The following is a 19,548-nucleotide window of genomic DNA, read 5'->3' as shown; positions in this document are numbered from 1 at the left end:
GTTCGAATCCCCGTGTTACCTCCGGCTCGGTCGGGCGTACCTACAGACACAATTGGCCGTGTCTGCTGGGTGGGAATCCTGGTCGCTGCACCAGCGCCTCCTCTGGTCGGTCGGGGCGCCTGTTTGGGGGGAGGGGGGGAATAGCGTGATCCTCCCACGCGCTACGTCCCCCTGGTGAAACTCCTCACTGTCAGGTGAAAAGAAGCGGCTGGCGACTCCACATGTATGGGAGGAGGCATGTGGTAGTCTGCAGCCCTCCCCGGATCGGCAGAGGGGGCGGAGCAGAGCGGGGTAGTTGGCTGGATACACTTGGGGAGAAAAAGGGGGGTGGGGTGGGGTGGGGTGGGGGGGGGTCCAAAACCAAAAAAAAAAAAGAAAAAAAAAGCAGATGCCAATCATTGCATTAGTGAAAAAGCTGATGGAGTTGGTGCACGACCCACCCCCCACCCCCCCACGTGGACCTGCCAGCGCGTGTGTGTCAGAGTCCGCAGAGGTTTACCTTCTCCAGTTCGGGTCGGTGTACTGGTGATCCGGAGCCCGTGCCGTCCGAGTCTGCGTGGCCATTAACGCACACCTCTCTCATCACCTACGCACGATGGGGAAACAAACACACACGCGTTAACCTCCGACACCGTGGCCCCGCCCCCCCCTCCCCCACGGCAGGCGGGACGCACACCACGACATCATGAAAAGGGAACTCCGGCTACACCCTGGGGGAGAAAACAGAAAGAGGTTAACGCTCTGCCGAAAAACTCGGGCCTGTGGAATCCCCGGCCCTGCTCGTGACCATAGCACAGGGGTCCCCAATACGCGGCCCGCGGGCCACGTCCGGCCCGTGACGGGTTGATTTATGGTCCGCGAGAATTTTTGGAGAAACGCCAGAAGGAAGAATTTTTTTTATTTCCCTACCAAAAAAAAAACAAAAAAAACCTTTAAATTTTTTTTTTTTTTTTGGAAATAAAAAATGGTTTCTTCCTTCTGGCATTTCTGCACATTTTGTTTGGGAACACTATTCCAAACATAATTTCAGCAATCAATCCAACAAGAAATGCTACTTTGTAACTATCCGTTCCACCCCCGGTGGGCTCGTCCGGCCCCCCCTCACTTGCGTATCGACACCAAAACTAACTAACGGACAACGTGCTGCTGGAGGTTGAGTGGCCCGTGGCCCTAAAAGTGGCCCGCTATGAAGAGTAATCGGGGACCCCTGCCATAGCAGATGGGCGGATCTCCCTTTACTTATCTATTTGAATCCTGGAGCAGCATTTCCTCGCACCCTCGCCTCACCATTACACCGCTCGTGCCGTTAGCATCGAAAACACGCCTCGGGTCATGCAGCCCACGTGTACGTTAACCTCCCCCCTCGCCGGGGGGACCTGAAGGCAGCGCAACACAGGCGGTGTAGTAACGCCACGGGGGAGGCCGAGACGGGCGGCGGCGGGAAGCCACAGAGTCTGCTCCACACATTACACCCCGCCGCCGCCGCCACTCTGCTCCGGCTTATGCAACCGGGTCCATTCGAGGTGAACGACACGCACAGGGCCCTGGATATGGGGCGCCAGCGTGATTGGCGTGACCTCGCAGGACTTCAGACCTGGCGACCTGCCGCCGGATCTGGCCGCTGCGAGCTGCGGCGACCCGGGTGTACGGTGCCGAGTGCCGGGCGGTGAAAATAGGATTTCGGATCGACCGCGGAGCGCTCAAGTGCTCTTACTCTGTCTCGTTGCGTCCGTCTCTCGCCGTCTTCATCCTAACACACACACACACATACTGTACAACACAACCCCCCTTCCCTTTCTCCACAAGCATCCTGAACCATGTCTCTGGATCGCAGAGTTCCTCAGCTCATTGGTTTTGGCGGGCGGAGAGCATAATTTGGCTCGCGGGGGAAATGACAGGCTGTGGCTCCATGGGTTTGGCTAGGGAACAATGCTGGGGCCACAGAACGGGACAGACAGAAACATCACGTCTATCTCTCCGAGGGGATCCGGGTTGCCAGATATAGTGTCACCATGCCAAATTTGGCATTAGGTCACCGGGTCTGAAGTCCAACGGATCGAGCCCCGAGTGTCGGGGACCGTGTGTGGTTATTCTGGGTGCCGAATATTTTCTCTCAGTAACTAAGTAGGCTACTAAACCACAATTTGTTGCTACATTCTGTTGAGCTATTTCTGTTGCTTTCCCCCCGTTTTTCTCCCCCGGTGCACCCGGTCAATTACCCCCGTCTTCCGAGCCGTCCCGGTCGCTGCTCCACCCACCCCCCCACCCCCCCCCCTCTGCCGATCAGACTACCACGTGCCTCCTCCGGTACATGTGGAGTCACCAGCCGCTTCTTCTCACCTGGCGGTGAGGAGTTTCGCCGGGGGGGGGGACGTAGCGCGTGGGAGGATCACGCTACCCCCCCCCCCCCGAGATACCCCTCCCCCGACCGACCAGAGGAGGCGCTGGTGCAGCGACCAGGAGCCTGTGAGGAGTTTCCCCGCAGACATGGCCAATCGTGTCTCTAGGGATGCCCCGACCAAGCCGGAGGCAACACGGGGGATTCGAACCGGCGACCCCCGTGTTGGTAGGCAACCCGGACGCCCCGGCTGAGTTATTCGGGGCGGGGATAGAACATTTCTGAGGACGACGTGCGAGACCGCAGCCTGAACGAGGACCCGGGAGCGTTTCGTCATGCAGGCTGAAAGCAGAGAGGCCCGAATGAACCGGAACCGAACACGGACACGTTTAATCCACCGCATCCTCCGTCCGTGTGGCAGAGGCAGGGCGAAAAGGCCGAAGCAAAAACACACTTCTGCACAAGGGAGCGACTCACACGGCCAGGCGCCGCACACGCGTGAGGGGGGAAAATCCAAGCGCACAACAACAGCAGACCGCCAGCGGGACTGTGAAGGTGACGTACGGTCAGGCGGGACACGGAGCAAGCCAAACAGTGAATGTCAGCCAACAGCTACCAGCACGCACACACACACACACAGACACACACAGACACACACACACACACAGGACTTACTCATCTACGACCAAAGGCAGGCCGGCTTCACCGAGAAAGAGCAGGAAAAGAGACAAAAGTGAGGAGAAAGGGGGATGACCTTGTATCAGTCAAAGAGAGAGAATGCAAAAACAGGTCATATTGAGGTGGGGGTGGGGGTGGGGGGCGAAGGAGAGATGAGGTAAGGGAAGAAAAGAGAGAGAGAGAGAGAGAGAGAGAGAGAGAGAGAGAGAAGGGAGAAATGCATAGAAAGCAGAAACAAAGAGCTGGAAAAGGTTTGGGCATGGAGTCAGGACACAATATGGACATGTCTGTTCCATAAACACGTCTTTAGCACACCACGTCTGGGGGAGTCATTAGCTAGCTAGCTGGCTCTGGAAGGACCCCGGGTACTCCCCCGTACCCCGCCCCCACCATAACCCCTCCACCTAGCCCCGCTCTCCTTCCCTTCCCCGTGCACAACTCCTTCTCTTCTCATCCTCTTCCCTCACATTTACCTGTCATCCCCTCTTTTCTTGACCCCCCCCCTCCCCCCACTCCCCCGCCACCGCCTCCACCTCTCTGTCATCTCCACTCGCGGATGTCGTTTTTATAAACATCTGGAGACGGCCGCCGCAGCTAAGGAAGGAAATTTGAGGCCGCGAACAAAGAGAGGTGACTTGTTTTCTTTGTCCGCTCCTCCATGTGAAATGTGAGCGCTTCTTTTATCTGCGGCCTCACGCCGCTGCGGAGGAGAGGAAGGGACGGGGTCGCCGGGAGAAAGACCGACAAGTTCAAAGGCGGAAGAAAAAAACAGGAATGGGCCGGCGGTGAGAGGGGTCGAGAAACAAAGGGAGGACGGGGGAGCCGCAAAAATGAGGGAAATAAATCACGAATATGTGCATAAAAAAAAAAATTTAAAAAAAAGGAAGCGGGGCAGGCTAAGCTAACTGCTAGCCCACGCAGACCGGCAGTTCCCACAACACCGAGGGCGGTCTGGCAGCGGCCTCGCCGAGGCTTGACTGTGTTTTTAGTGTCGTCGTGTGGAGTGCGGGGAGGTGAGTCGAAGGTGTCTGGCTGGGAGAGCTGGCGCTGGATCGGCTGGGAGAGCTTGGTCTGGATCGGCTGGGAGAGCTTGGTCTGGATCAGTTGGGAGAGCTTGGTCTGGATCGGCTGGGAGAGCTGGCGCTGGATCGGCTGGGAGAGCTTGGTCTGGATCAGCAGCTGGGAGAGCTAGGTCTGGATCGGCTGGGAGAGCTTGGTCTGGATCGGCTGGGAGAGCTGGCGCTGGATCGGCTGGGAGAGCTTGGTCTGGATCAGCTGGGAGAGCTTGGTCTGGATCAGCAGCTGGGAGAGCTGGCGCTGGATCGGCTGGGAGAGCTTGGTCTGGAACAGCTGGGAGAGCTTGGTCTGGATCGGCTGGGAGAGCTGGCGCTGGATCGGCTGGGAGAGCTTGGTCTGGATCGGCTGGGAGAGCTTGGTCTGGATCGGCTGGGAAAGCTGGCGCTGGATCGGCTGGGAGAGCTTGGTCTGGATCGGCTGGGAGAGCTTGGTCTGGATCAGCTGGGAGAGCTTGGTCTGGATCAGCAGCTGGGAGAACTTGGTCTGGATCAGCTGGGAGAGCTTGGTCTGGATCGGCTGGGAGAGCTTGGTCTGGATCGGCTGGGAGAGCTTGGTCTGGATCGGCTGGGAAAGCTGGCGCTGGATCGGCTGGGAGAGCTTGGTCTGGATCGGCTGGGAGAGCTTGGTCTGGATCAGCTGGGAGAGCTTGGTCTGGATCAGCAGCTGGGAGAGCTTGGTCTGGATCAGCTGGGAGAGCTTGGTCTGGATCGGCTGGGAGAGCTTGGTCTGGATCGGCTGGGAGAGCTTGGTCTGGATCAGCAGCTGGGAGAGCTTGGTCTGGATCGGCTGGGAGAGCTTGGTCTGGATCGGCTGGGAGAGCTTGGTCTGCCGCGTCCGGTGGGCCCAGGGACCACGGCCCCTGACCGGACACCGAAGTGGTGCAGGCTAAGCTAACCGCTAGCCCATGCAGCCCGGCAGTCATCCTGGCTGGCGCTGGTTCTCCTGGACAGTGATTTTTTTTTTTGTGTGTTTAGTTTGGATATGTGTGTTCTTGTACTTTTTGGCTGTGTGTTTGTGTCTTTGTGTTGCGCTGCAGTGGGCTGGGGGGGAAACCATGTTCTGTTTCATTTCATGTGCACAAGTGCATGAAATGAAACGACAAAGTGTTTCTGATTCTGAATTTATAATTATGTTTACTTTAATGAGTCAATTTTAATAATCACAATAGTTTATAGTTATTACTACTTACTGTTAAACGCGCAAAAATAGACCGTGGTCCTAGCAACGCAACAGCCAACCACAGAGACTGCCCGTACTTTCTCCAGCTCTCTCGCTCTCTCTCATACACACACACACACACACACACACACACACACACACACACACACACACACACACACCCATCAGGCGTGACACACCGCGGCGCGGGCCAGGCTATCGAACGCTCTCTCACTCCGCCGCTAACGACGCGAGCGAAACATATGGACTTTCAATCCGGACCGGTTTTGTGAGTGTGTGTGTGTGTGTGTGTCAGAACCAGCGCCAGCTGGGTGTGACGGCTGCTAATTGAAGCAGCATGACCTTCGCGTATAGCGTTAAACCCAGCGCAGGCAGGGGCGCAGCGGGCGGGGGGGCGGGGCGGGGCGGGGGGGCACGTCTTCGTGGTGCCGTTACGTTATCAGCGCCACGTGTTCCCCAATATCCCGGCACCTGACGCAACACGACACCCGGGTTTCCCCCGGGAGACAATTACCGCCGCTGATGGCGTAGTTCGGGTACCTCTGGCCCTAAACAGTCGGGTAATTGCAGCGCAGGGCGAAGCAAATCGGTGAAGAAGAGGTCGGAACAGCAAAAACTGCGCCGCCCTCTTTTGGCGGGGCCTCCGTGAACGGCGTCTGTGCTGACCGCCGTAAACAGGGGGACGGCTGAGAACCACGAGAAGGGAAAGGACACACAGAAAAAAACAAAAAACAAAACAAGAAGCGGCTGTTTCCATCGGCGGTTCTGCGAGCACTTTTGTTCCCGAGTTTATTTTCTAACAGCACATTTGAAAAGGTGCAGCCTCTGCCAGAACAGCCCAGCGCCTGTCAGTAAAACCCAGCTGCCCCTGCAAGCGAGGGGGGGGGGCACCGAGGTTTGGGCAGAAGCTGCCGGGTGAGGCAGTAACTGGAGCGCGAGAGAAAAGGGGGAGGGGGAGGGGGGGAAGCCGACGTGGAAACGGATGAGCGGAAGAGCCGGCGGAGTGTAAGCAATTGTTTCCCAAAAGTGGCTCAAAGGAGAAGGAAGCGCAGAGGTGGAGGAACGGGAGGGAGCGCCTCCCCCCACCCCCCCTCCGCTTTTTTTTTTCCACCAACGGTGACTGAAACAGAATAGCCCGGTGGTGCCGGCACTTGAAGAACAACAAATGGACGGAGGGGGTTGAAAGCCGGAGAAGACCGGACCGTGTTTGATGTTGGCGGGGTGGCTTTGTTTTGCGGACGTGGTGAGGGTCCGGAGAAGGTCGCACGAGCAAGAGACGGGAGAGAGATCAGAGGAAGACCACCACGCAAACATCTCAAATTCAGATTACGGAGACGCCAGAACCACCTGTTCACAGCAAACCGGCTTCTCACACGATATCGGGGAAAAGGAGCCCCCCCCCACCACCCCCCACGCTGAACTCCTGCAGCATACTGGGCCGAGGTGCACCACATGACCCTATCTTTACTCCTCTGACTAAAACAACATCCTGCAGACACCTCACCAACTGACTCCAAGAACTTCCACCTAATGTGACCTGCGGCGGCGGTGGCTAACCGTGTGCCACAGAGAGCCATGAGACCTACGGCAGCGGTGGCTAACCGTGTGCCACGGAGAGCCATGTGACCTGGGGCGGCGGTGGCTAACCGTGTGCCACAGAGAGCCATGAGACCTACGGCGGCGGTGGCTAACCGTGTGCCACAGAGAGCCATGTGACCTACGGCGGCGGTGGCTAACCGTGTGCCACAGAGAGCCATGAGACCTACGGCAGCGGTGGCTAACCGTGTGCCACGGAGAGCCATGTGACCTGGGGCGGCGGTGGCTAACCGTGTGCCATGGAGAGCCATGTGACCTACGGCGGCGGTGGCTAACCCGTGTGCCACGGAGAGCCATGTGACCTGGGGCGGCGGTGGCTAACCGTGTGCCATGGAGAGCCATGTGACCTGGGGCGGCGGTGGCTAACCGTGTGCCATGGAGAGCCATGTGACCTACGGCGGCGGAGGCTACACAACATCCTGCAGACACCTCACCAACTGACTCCAAGAACTTCAACCTAATGTGACCTACGGCAGCGGTGGCTAACCGTGTGCCACGGAGAGCCATGTGACCTACGGCGGCGGTGGCTAACCGTGTGCCACAGAGAGCCATGTGACCTACGGCGGCGGAGGCTAACCGTGTGCCACAGAGAGCCATGTGACCTACGGCGGCGGTGGCTAACCGTGTGCCACAGAGAGCCATGTGACCTACGGCAGCGGAGGCTAACCGTGTGCCACAGAGAGCCATGAGACCTACGGCAGCGGTGGCTAACCGTGTGCCACAGAGAGCCATGTGACCTACGGCGGCGGTGGCTAACCGTGTGCCACGGAGAGCCATGTGAGCTATGGCGGCAGTGGCTAACCGTGTGCCACGGAGAGCCATGTGACCTACGGCGGCGGCGGCTAACCGTGTGCCACAGAGAGCCATGTGACCTATGGCAGCGGTGGCTAACCGTGTGCCACGGAGAGCCATGTGACCTACGGCGGCGGCGGCTACACAACTTGTATCTCACTTCATCATCGCGCTACCTTGAGCCATTCTTCAGCCTGCTCCTTGCTCTGCACGGCCAACACCAAGGCATCGGCCCCCTGGTGGACGATCTTCAGCTCGTGTTTCTTCTTCTTGCCATCTTTGGGGACGTGCGTGATGCTGCATCCTGAAAGAGTCAGCTCCATCTGGGGCGTGTGGTCTTTGGAGGACTTGTAGCACTGGAGGGGTAGAAAATGGAGGAGATACACACATGTTGATATGTTCGTACTAGTGCTTGACACCACCAGTTGTACAGAACTCATGCCTGGTGTCCATACTGGACAAAAGGCGTAGGTGTGGCTACAGGATTTTTACATTACATTACATGACAGTCATTTAGCCGACGCTTTTATCCAAAGCGACTTACATTCTGCAGGTTTTGATTCAGCGAGCTGTGTCTCACGTTCAGGACACAACGTCCAACATCCAAATAAGGAAACTGTTAGAATTACTCCCCAAAACGTGTTGTGTTTAACACGTCTTTTTCGGATATTTTTCCCCTTTTCCTCCCCAATTGTACCCGACCAATCACCCCACTCTTCCCAGCCGTCCCGGTCGCTGCTCCACCCCCTCTGCTGATCCGGGGAGGGCTGCAGACTACCACATGCCTCCTCCCATACATGTGGAGTCTCCAGCTGCTTCTTTTCACCAGGGGGGATGTAGCGCGTGGGAGGGTCATGCTATCCCCCCCCAGTTCCCCCCCTCCAAACAGACGCCCTGACTGACCAGAGGAGGCGCTAGTGCAGCGACCAGGACACACACCCGCACCCGCCTTCCCACCCGCAGACACGGCCAATTGTGTCTGTAGGGACGCCCGACCGAGCCGGAGGCAACACGAGGATTCGAACCGGCGATCCCCGTGTTGGCAGGCAACGGAATAGACCGCCACGCCACCCGGACGCCCCGTGTTTAACGTACCTTAACAGACACGTGTCCAAACTCACACATACGTACCAGCAGTTTGTTATCCTTGATGACGCAGAGCAGCTTGGTCCACTGGCCAAAGCGTTTCTTGCGCAGCAGGAAGGCACAGATGCGGGCGTCCTTCACGAGGTCCATGGACGCCTCCTCGGACGGCCACTGGTGACGCATCTTCTGACCCTTCCCGTCCTCCTCCTCCTCGTCGTATGACTCATAGGAGCTGCTCATAGCATCCGAGTCATAGTCTGAGGGCAAATCAAACAACGGTGTTTCGTTAACAGGCTGGGCACTTCGTATTAAGTCCGACAAGATCAACTTGAAAAACCAACATTGTTTCCCAGAAAGGTGAATCAGTTCATCTGGACACAACCCTCCCTTTTTCTCCCCAATTGTACTTGGCCAATTACCCCGCTCTTCTTCGTCGCTCCACCCCCTCTGCCCATCCGCGGAGGGCTGCAGACTACCACATGCCTCCCCCCGATAGGCTGTTTGCATATGACGTCACGGACTACAGATGGAGGGCAGGAAGTGATTTTCTGCATAGGAAGCACTATCACAAACTTTCGAAATGCCTTTGTTTGGCGTCATTAACTGAGAAACCACAAGGGAGTTTTTATTGAGTACCAAAAGCTGTTGTTCATGAGGGGGGGGGGTGCAAGAAATTGACCGAAAATGGTGGAAAAAAATGGCTTGTGAACCGTCGTCTGCGGTCGGGAGGAGCGGAGTCGGATGACCTGGTGTGTGCAGTGACCACTCGGTCAAAACAACTACTCTTCATAACATAAGGATCATGTCCAACATGTCTTACTTTCTGTTTAAACCTTCCTCTCGTGATATCGTTGAAACTAGACACGGCCAATTGTGTCTGTAGGGACGCCCGACCAAGCTAGAGGTAACATGGGGATTCGAACCGGCGATCCCCGTGTTGGTAGGCAACGGAATAAACCGACACGTTTATTGAGAGAAACGCTTCACCATCATCTAAGTGGCCTCTTCAGTCTCAACTGACTGCAGGTATCCCACCTTTACAACCAATACCAAGGGGTGAAACCAACGACCGGTTTCATATGCAAACAGGCGTGACCATTAACTAGAGTTTCAGCGGCCATCTTGCTGTTCCAGACTTGCTGTTTCACTTCACAGTATCTGCGTTTGGCTGTGTGTGTCAGTGATATGTAAAACCGGTCACTCACTAGATGTGATGTACTCTGGGGCCTTCCCGGGACTCAGGGGGACCGCCTCCTCGTAGTAACCCTCGGGGAGAGAGGAGCTGGGGAGAGGAGGAGGGCCGCTGTTCGGGTTCTAGAGAGAGAAACAAACGGAGAATCTGGGTAAGTGAAATGAAGCGCTTCTCCTCCCATGGCTGCAAGTCGCAGTCTAGAGAGAAGAGCTGATAACAAAATTCAAATGAAACCCCCACCCGGGCTGCAGCTCGGCGCTTGTTAAACGACATGATGGGGGGGCAAAACGCAGGAAGCGGTTAGCTGTAATGTGTGGTTTCTGAGTTGGCACGCCACAATAATTGGGGGGGGGGTACAACTTCAAACGGCCTTCATCTTATCAGTGGGTCAGAGGTCAGGGGAGGGACATGGAAAGGAAGCGATCCGTTATGTTATCGGTGCAGCAGAGTCCCTGTCGTCTTGGACCCACTGAGACGAAACAGAGGCGATGGCTTCGTGAAGATGTCGGGTCGTGTTCAGCGTTGACTGAGATGGAGGGATGAAGATGGCATGGGGGGAAAAGAACTGGGGAGAGCGTTGGTTTGTGTGGCAATATGTCCGCTCCTGCGTCAGAACATACTGCAACAGCCCAGCATGCATGAGAGAGAGAGAGAGAGAGAGAGAGAGAGAGAGAGAGAGAGAGAGAGAGAGAGAGAGAGAGAGAGAGAGAGAATGATAGAGTGATAGAGTGATAGAGAGAGAATGATAGTGAGAATCTTGTGTGTTACAGAAACAGAGAGAGAGAACGATAGAGAGAGAGAAAGAGAGAATGATAGAGTGACAGACAGTGACAGAGAGAGAGAATGATGAAGAGAGAGAGAAAGACAGAGAGAGAATGACAGAGAATAAGAGAGAATGGTAGGGGGAGAGAGAGAGAATGATAGAGAGAATAACAGATAGAGAATGATAGACAGAGAGAGAATGATACATAGAGAATGAGAGAGAGAATGATAGAGAGAATAGAGAGAATGATGGATAGAGAATGACAGAGAGAGAGATAGAGAGAATAGAGAGAATGATAGAGAATGATGGATAGAGAATGACACAGAGAGAGAATGATAGGGAGAAAGAATGAAGAGAGAGGATGATGGAGAGAGAGAATGATAGAGAGAATAGAGAGAGTGATAGAGAATGACGGATAGAGAATGACACAGAGAGAGAATGATAGGGAGAAAGAATGATGAAGAGAGAGAATGATGGAGAGAGAGAATGTTAGATAGAGAATGAGAGAATAAGAGAGAATGGTAGGGGGAGAGAGAGAGAGAGAGAATGATAGAGAGAATAACAGATAGAGAATGATAGACAGAGAGAGAATGATACATAGAGAATGAGAGAGAATGATAGAGAGAATAGAGAGAATGATAGAGAATGATGGATAGAGGATGACAGAGAGAGAGAGGTTGATAGGGAGAAAGAATGATGGAGAGAGAATGATGGAGAGAGAATGATGGAGAGAGAGAGAATGATGAAGAGAGAGAATGATGGAGAGAGAATGATGGAGCGAGAGAATGATAGATAAGAGAATGACACAGAGAGAGAGAATGATAGGGAGAAAGAATGATGAAGAGAGAGAATGACAGAGAGAGAGAATTATAGGGAGAGAGAGAGAGAGAGAGAGAGAGAGAGAGAGAGAGAGGGAGAGAGAGAGAGGGAGAGGGGGGAAAAGAAAAGAAGGGGGGTTGGAGGTGTCATAAAGAAATGAACAAGTCTGTGTTTGTGTTTGTTCTCCTTGGCGGCACACCGTCCAAGAAAGCCAGTTCAGACCGGAGGACCAAGTCCACAGCTGAGGTAATGCGGCCTGGCCCTCGGCGCGCAGCCTCTCTGTGACGCTCTTAACACAACCAAACGGTGGCAATAAACATCAGAACTCATAACCCCCCCCCCCGCACACCCAAATAAATGTCCCATGCAAACCTTTAACATCGCCATTATGGCGTTTATATAGGATAGCTCTTCACCCAGTGTGTGTGTGTGTGTTACTTCAGCCAACAATGATCCAACACAATATATTGATGTGAACGCGTGCCCAGCGTGTGTCCTATGTAGCATATATATAGGGGGGGGGGGTTTCTGCACACTTTAAAAGGTCTCCAAGTATGTGACAAACTTCGTCGAGCCATAAAACGTGTGTTCGGGTTGTCGTAAATTGTCATCGCCATAATGAAACACTCACAATCCCTCCTCTCGCGAAACGCACAAGCGACCTGCCGTTGCTGTGCAGCCTCCCGTCCCGTCACCATTCCCACATCCTTTTTATTCACTGGTGGCAGCGACGGTTTTCCGTTGCCGGGCGGTTTGAAAGGGGGGGGACCCCAGCGCGGCTGTGAAACGCCAGCATTACGGGCCACCGGCTGCAGCCGACCCAGTCGGGCATGGCGGCCGATCCGTTGCGCCGTGGACCATTAACCGGCCGGCTCCCTTCAAAGCGCAGAAAGTATGTGTCGCTGTGTCGCAAAACGCAGCCATTTTGGAAACCCGCGAAGGTACCGAGCCGGGGGGACGCGGGTGAGAGACGCGTTTGCACAATCACTTCATAGACGCCTTGACGCATGCTCCGCAATCCACGTGAGAAAATCGAACGAAGTGCCCGAGTCACTTCACCTGGATACAATGTGTATAGACAGATACTATGTTTCCTCGCTCACCATACACATTGTATCCAGATGAAGTGACTCAGCCCTCTCTGATCACGTAATCGCCTTGGCGTTCTCCTCTGTCGCCAACGGCGTCTGAAGTCTGCCCCGGCACACTTCCAGCACGCTAAAAACGCATATACACATAATGGGGCGTCCGGGTAGCGTAGCGGTCTATTCCGTTGCTTCCCAACACAGGGGACCGCCGGTTCGAATCCCCCGCGTTACCTCCTCCGGCTTGGTCGGGGCGTCCTTGCAGACACAGTCGACTCTGTGCATAACTGTAGTCCACTGACTTCCGGTTTCTGCTGCAGCGGTCGCACCAGTTTCCTGTTTGCTGGCGTGTGCTATTGACGAGGGCATATGAGGATACAGATATGACGATGAGGGTCCTCGTCCTCATAATTGTGGACGTAAGTTGACGTGTACAACTTGAAACTTTTCACCCGTTTGCTGGTAGGTGCGGGTGAACGTTTGTCGGCAGTCCTGTGCGTGTCGTTGACATTCATCCGCGGTAAATCTTGCAGGCGTCCCGAAAAACACGCCATTGTCAACAGCGCGCGCCAACAAACAGGAAGCTGGTGTGACCGGAAGTCAGTGGACTACAGTTATGCGCGGAAGCAATTGGCCGTGTCTGCGGGCGGTAAGCAGAATGTGGGTGTGTATGCTGGTCTCTGCACTAGCGCCTCCTCTGGTCAGTCGGCGCGCCTGTTTGGGGGGGAGGGGGGGGGGATAGCGTGATCCTCCCACGTGCTACGCCCCCCTGGTGAAACTCCTCACTGTCAGAAGCGGCTGGCGACGCCACATGTGTGGGAGGAGGCGTGCGGAAGTCTGCAGCCCTCCCCGGATCGGCAGAGGGGGTGGAGCAGCGACCGGGACGGCTCGGAAGAGTGGGGTGATTGGCCGGGTACAATTGGGGAGAAAAGGGGGGGGGGGAGGGGGGGAGACACATACATGGGAAGAACCGCACTATTTACCGCCGCTCTTTGTGCACAGGCGCTCGGTAACAACGCCCGCGTCAAACCCTTGGGAAGCCAAACACCAGGACCGAATGAAAAACACTGATGAATCACAGGCCTCACAACGGCGTCTGCCCAAATTCCCATTAGCAAAAAGCTCCCCCCTCCCTTAACCCGACCTCTTCTCCGCTCGTTTCTTTTTCTTTTTTTCAATTTTCTTTCCCAACCTTTCCCTTTGTCTCGCCGGATAAACACACTCTTCCGTCCTTCGCTCTTGCTTCACCGTAGCACTCCCACTCCCTGTGTCACTGTACGCCTTTACCCCAATCTCCCGACCCACCCTCCCTCTCTTTCATCAAAGTCTATATATGCAACCCCCCCTCCTCCTCCTCCTCCTCCACTCCATCTCTCCTTTTTCACTCTCTCTCTCTCTCTCTCTCTTGCTCTCTTTCCGTCCAGACGCTTGCAGAAACTTATCGCAGATCCTCGGGGAAACGTTGCTTTGGTGAACTCATTTCTTGGCAGGGGATTCTGGCCCACTAAACTCCAAAGCTGCCCTCCTCCTCCTCCTCAACACCCTAACCCCCCCCCCCCCACCCAGGAGAGGTGAAAAAAAAGAGAAGAGACGCAGAGAAAGGCACAAAGAGAGGGAACCCACGGAGAACACATTTGAAGAGAGAAAGAGGCCCTTCAGCCGGTCAACAGTAGGCTCGTGTTAATCTGCGGACGAAGAGCCGGGAGGGTCCGGATCCGTCGACCTCGGGGCTGAGAGGCCGTCTTTCACGGAGGGTCGGTGACCTCACAGCTAGCGTCGAAATGCGGTTGACTTCCTCGCGAGGCGTTTCAGCGGACGTTTAACCGTTTAAGGTCAGCAGGACCAGAACTTCCCCTCCAAGTCCGGCTCGGTGCCTTGCATTTACTCTACGGAGAGCCCATGACCCAACCGCTCTGCTATGTAGTGACTCCGGAGACGGAGGCGCCGGGGGTCGGCGAGGCCTGTGCGCGCTCCAGCGTCCACGCAAGTGTGCAAAGATGCGAGAGCGCACACACTTTTGTGTGTGCGCTCTCGCATCTTTGCACACTTGCGTGGCTATAGCACGTGTTGGCACGCACAAACACACAGTAAATGGACAGAAATGCACACACTCAGTTGCGGCACACACGTCCACACAGAAAGACGCACAGCCGAAGACGTTATCCATCGTCCCCCCCCCCCCCCCGGTTTCACCTCACACGTCCGGATCAATAACGCCGCGGCGTACCAGGGAAGGACGGGGGAGTACAGGAGTTCATTGGCACCATACTGGTCACCGGACGTCCCACGAAACGAAACACGCTATAATTTTAAAAAAAAAATGCGCCGGTCCACATTTCTCTCCGGCGCAGATCCGCGCATACCTGTGTGAACAACGGGGCCTGACCTCGCTTCGCCTCTGAGCCGACCCATTCCACACCCACGGCCACGATGTGCAATTCGGGAGCGGTAAGACAGGCTTGACCTCGGGTTTGGACGCGTGTCACGGGAGGTTTGTCTGGGCCTGCCTCCCAGCTCACATTCTCCAAGTATCCCTTTTTTTTTTTGTCCCGCGTAGGAGGACGGCAGTTAAACACCGGGCCCTGCCAAGGTGTGGATGGGCGGCTGGAAGGGGCTGCACCGAGCGGACCGAGGAAAACCCGCTCCGCGGAGGGAGGGCTCGGGAAGGGGAGACAGCATATCCCGGGATACCGGTTGCGAACGTGAGCTTCCAGCCGCTGTCCAGTTTTTGTTTTTGTTTTGTTTTTTCATTTAAAGGGCAATTCTGCAAAAAAGAGGAACCAGGAAGTGCTCCCGAATGGACGCTGTGGACGCTTAACAGGAGAATTATTCCGTTTCATCAGGAAAGCCGAAAGCCGTTTTCCTGGACGACTTTGTCTCCTGCATGTCAGCCGTCCTATTGTGCTTCTTCTTTCTTTCCGCTGCCTTGCTCGGGGGCACAGGCCGGAGTGTTAACCCTAACATGCACGGGGAGAACACGCAAACTCCGCACAGAAAGGAGCCGGGACGGCCTGGGGTTCGAACCCAGGACCTTCTTGCTGTGAGGCAGCAGTGCTGACCACCGTGCCGCCCGATGTAAATGATGCATAATTTGGTGATACGTTTTAGATTTGATGCATTAACTAATATGACAAAACCGAATACTGCATTTATCCATTCGGCCGTGAGTCAGTTGTGGGGACACCAAGTCGTTGAGGTGGCTGAATTAGACCCCAGCTCTCAAGCCTAACGAAGGGAATCTGTTAGTAAATTAAGTTTGCTTTATACGCGTCATGTGATGAAAGGGGCTTATGCAGCTTCAAAGTAAAAAAAAAACTAAATTCATTTCAACTATCTAACGAACCAAGACCGTCGTGAAGGCATCCAGGTGGAGACCCGCTGCATCCAAGGTGCGGGCAAACTTAACGGTCAGGTGAATTCTCACGGAAAAGCCCCCCCCCCGGCCAATTACCCCACTTCCGGTCTCTGCTCCACCCCCTCTGCTGATCCACGGAGGAATGCAGACTACCACGTCTCCTCCCATACATGTGGAGTCACCAGCTGCTTCTTTTCACCTGACAGTGAGGAGTTTCACCAGGGCGAAGTGGCAGGATCATGCTATTCCTGCCCCCCCCCCGAACAAGCGCCCCAGCCAACCAGAGGAGGCGCTAGTGCAGCGACCAGGACACACACGCACATCCGGCTTCCCACCCGCAGACACGGCTAATTGTGTCTGTAGGGACGCCCGACCAAGCCGGAGGCAACGCGGGGATTCGAACCGGGGATCCCCGTGTTGCTAGGCAACGGAATAGACCGCTACACCACCCAGACGCCCCGGAAAGGCCCTTTTTTAATGATATTTTCCAGGCTGATATTCCCGCACTGCCCTGCCTCACAGCTCCACGTATTCCCACTTCAGTTTCCCAGTATAACCATAACCACTTCCCATTTCACAGATGTCTACCGAGCGACTCATCCGGTGCAACCCGGGGTCGAACCCTCTGCACGTCCCATAAACCGCCGCTGTTGAGAAACTGAACCAGTAATGAACTTTACCCCGCTCGTTTCGATGAGCCACATTTTACCCAGCCGGAGCCAGCCGCCTCTATCGTCTCGAGACCGCCGCTTGCCCATACTCACACAAACACAACACGTTTCCCCCCCCGGTCCTCTTTTGCAAAACGGTCCGGTGAATCACGGATCCGCCAGACGGCTTCAATCTAGACGCTGTCGCAATGACCAAGGAGACTTCCAAACACTCCAGAAGATTTCAAGGAAATACCGTCCCGGCAGTCAAGCTTTTTTTCTCTCACACGGACGTTTTTATATAATAGACCGGGCTAAGTGAGCTCACTCCCTCGCGCAGACACAAGCGTGCAGATATTAAACACGTATAGACAGAACGACGCGCACACACACGCACACACACACACACGCACAAAACTCCCCCCATACATTCTTAACACAGGCTCCGGGGTGAGGTCAGGCCAAGGTAATGCACGAGAACCAGTTATAAATTGATGCCAGACTGCAGGAGGAGATAAAAGTGCAGAGGGCTGCAGCGCTAGTTACCCATCAGCCTCAGGGGCTGAGCTAGCCTGGGCCTTCCTTTGTCCTGAGATGACTCAGAATGCCTCACTACAGCCCCCCCCCCCTCCCCCCGACTCCACCAGCCTCTACACCCTCGCCCTCCTCAGTCACCGAGCCGCGGCCATGTGGACGTTTAGATGCTCGTTGCACAGAAAGGCCAAACTGTCACGGCTTCTGTCCTCCCTCGTCTATCGGCAATTTAGGGCTCATAAGGATCTGTGTTTTCTTTTCTTTTGGGGGGGGGAGGGGGTGCTTCCCCCCCTTTTTTTCTCCCCAATTGCATCTGTCCAATTACCCCCACTCTCCGCCCTCTCTGCCGATCCGGGGAGGGCAGCAAACTACCACATGCCAGTGTTGTAGTCGGGTCTCTAAACCTCGAGTCCGGGTCGAGTCTCAATTCCCCAGGGTTCGAGTCCAAGTCCGAGTCACCAGTGCTCAAGTCCAAGTCGAGTCACAAGTCCTGATTTCAGGACTCGAGTCGGACTCGAGTACTACAACACTGCCACATGCCTCCTCCGATAGTTGTGGAGTCGCCAGCCGCTTCTTTTCCCCTGACAGTGAGGAGTTTCACCAGGGAGGATCGTGCTACCCCCCCCAACCCCCGAAAAGGCACCCCGACTGACCAGAGGAGGCGCTAGTGCAGCGACCAGCACACATCCGGCTTCCCACCCGCAGGCACAGCCAATTGTGTCTGTAGGGACGCCCGACCAAGCCGGAGGTGACACGGGGATTCGAACCGGCGATCCCCGTGTTGGTAGTCAAAGAACCGACCGCTACGCTAGCCAGACGCCCAGGACTGGGTTTTCCCTGTACCCTATGGCTAAGAGGTCTGGGCGTGTGCAGACATAGCGTCGTATATCAGGGCATCGGAAGCTCGGAAGTCCAACTCCAACAAAGAACTTCAACGTCTAATAACCCCGGGTGGTCAGTCGGAGTACTGCAGTAACACCCGCCGTAGTACAACATGGGGCATGCTGGGTATCGGAGGCCCGGCGGTGCCGCTGGGAGATTCCTCCTGTGGAAGAGGAGGAATCTAATCTGGAGCTCAGCTGATTAAAACGCACACAGACACTACACAAGGAACACATTCTAACACCACATGTGCACCACACACACACACACACACACACAGACACACAAAGTATACACACCGCCCCTCCAAAATAGCATGTGTGCGTCTCGCAAAAATAAAGAAACTGACACAGACAGTCGGGACAGTTAACAGACTAATAAACAGACATCATCCCTCACCCCTCTCCCCTCCACCTCTGGAATCCAATTGTTCCTGCTAAAACCCTTCCCCCCCGGAGGGCCGGGGGCCTCGGCCAGCCTCGGGCCGGCCCTGCCTTTTGAGCGGGCCTGCAATCTGGGCCACGTCAACTCCCGATACACATCTACCAAGTGTCCCACCTGGCTGTTAAAACACGCCCCGCCCATGATACAGTTACCGCCAACAACACCGTGTCCCCGCCGCCCTTTCAAAGCCCCCTTTCCTGCCTCGCCCCCTCTCCCCCCACCCCCCCCCCTCGCAGGGAAAGTTGGCAGGTTGAACACGTGCTTGAAGGACAGGTGCCTCGACAGTTCGCACACAAGGCGAGGCAACGCACCATGTCTGGTGGACGTAGCCTGCAGTCTGCAAGCAGGGTTGGGGAAATAAGTGTGTGTGTGGGGGGATGGGGGGTGGGGGTGGGGGGGGGGAGTTAAGAGACGGAGAAAGCGAGGGCAGGGCCGGTTTTGTCCGTTACCAGACCTCGCCACACCTCTTCCTCCGTTTCTTTCGCCTCACAATGAGGTGTAGATATGGGTCAGGGGGGAGCCGGCGGGAGCTGGTAGAATCTGGCGGTGCCTCGACTCGTGCAGAAAGAGGGTGGGGCGCCCCTGCTTTTGTTGGACCGGAGCCCCCCAGTCCACGTCTGGAATTTTGACCCGGTCCACTGTACCGGTTACTGGCTGGCACAGGAATAGGGGAACACACACACACACACACACACATATATATATATATATATATATATATGTGTGTGTGTGTGTGTGTGTGTGTGTATATATATATATATATATATATATATATATATACACACACACACACACACACACACACACACACACATATATATATATATATATATATATATACACACACACACACACACACACATATATATATATATACACACACACACACACACACACACACATATATATATATATATATATATGTGTGTGTGTGTGTGTGTGTGTGTGTGTGTGTATATATATATATATATATATATATATACACACACACACACATATATATATATATATATATATATATATATATGTGTGTGTATATATATATATATATATATATATATATATATATATATATATA

General features: G+C 54.9%; 1 protein-coding gene across 1 annotated transcript in view; it reads right to left on the bottom strand.

Moving 5' to 3' along the window:
* afap1 (actin filament associated protein 1) overlaps window positions 1-19,548 on the bottom strand; it is a 59,863-nt gene that overhangs the window by 23,490 nt on the left and 16,825 nt on the right. Inside the window, exons 3-6 of the mRNA XM_056300228.1 lie at window positions 9,952-10,060; window positions 8,792-9,003; window positions 7,837-8,016; window positions 500-586 (exon numbers count right to left, since the gene is read on the bottom strand). Coding sequence (XP_056156203.1) covers window positions 500-586; window positions 7,837-8,016; window positions 8,792-9,003; window positions 9,952-10,060 — 588 coding nt within the window. The remainder of the gene's footprint in view (window positions 1-499; window positions 587-7,836; window positions 8,017-8,791; window positions 9,004-9,951; window positions 10,061-19,548) is intronic.

The sequence above is a fragment of the Lampris incognitus genome, chromosome 20 (genome assembly GCF_029633865.1).
Source record: "Lampris incognitus isolate fLamInc1 chromosome 20, fLamInc1.hap2, whole genome shotgun sequence".
Classification (NCBI taxonomy): Eukaryota; Metazoa; Chordata; class Actinopteri; order Lampriformes; family Lampridae; genus Lampris; species Lampris incognitus.
The sequence above is the reverse complement of the archived record's forward strand: the minus strand, read 5'-3'. Positions and strand labels throughout refer to the sequence as shown.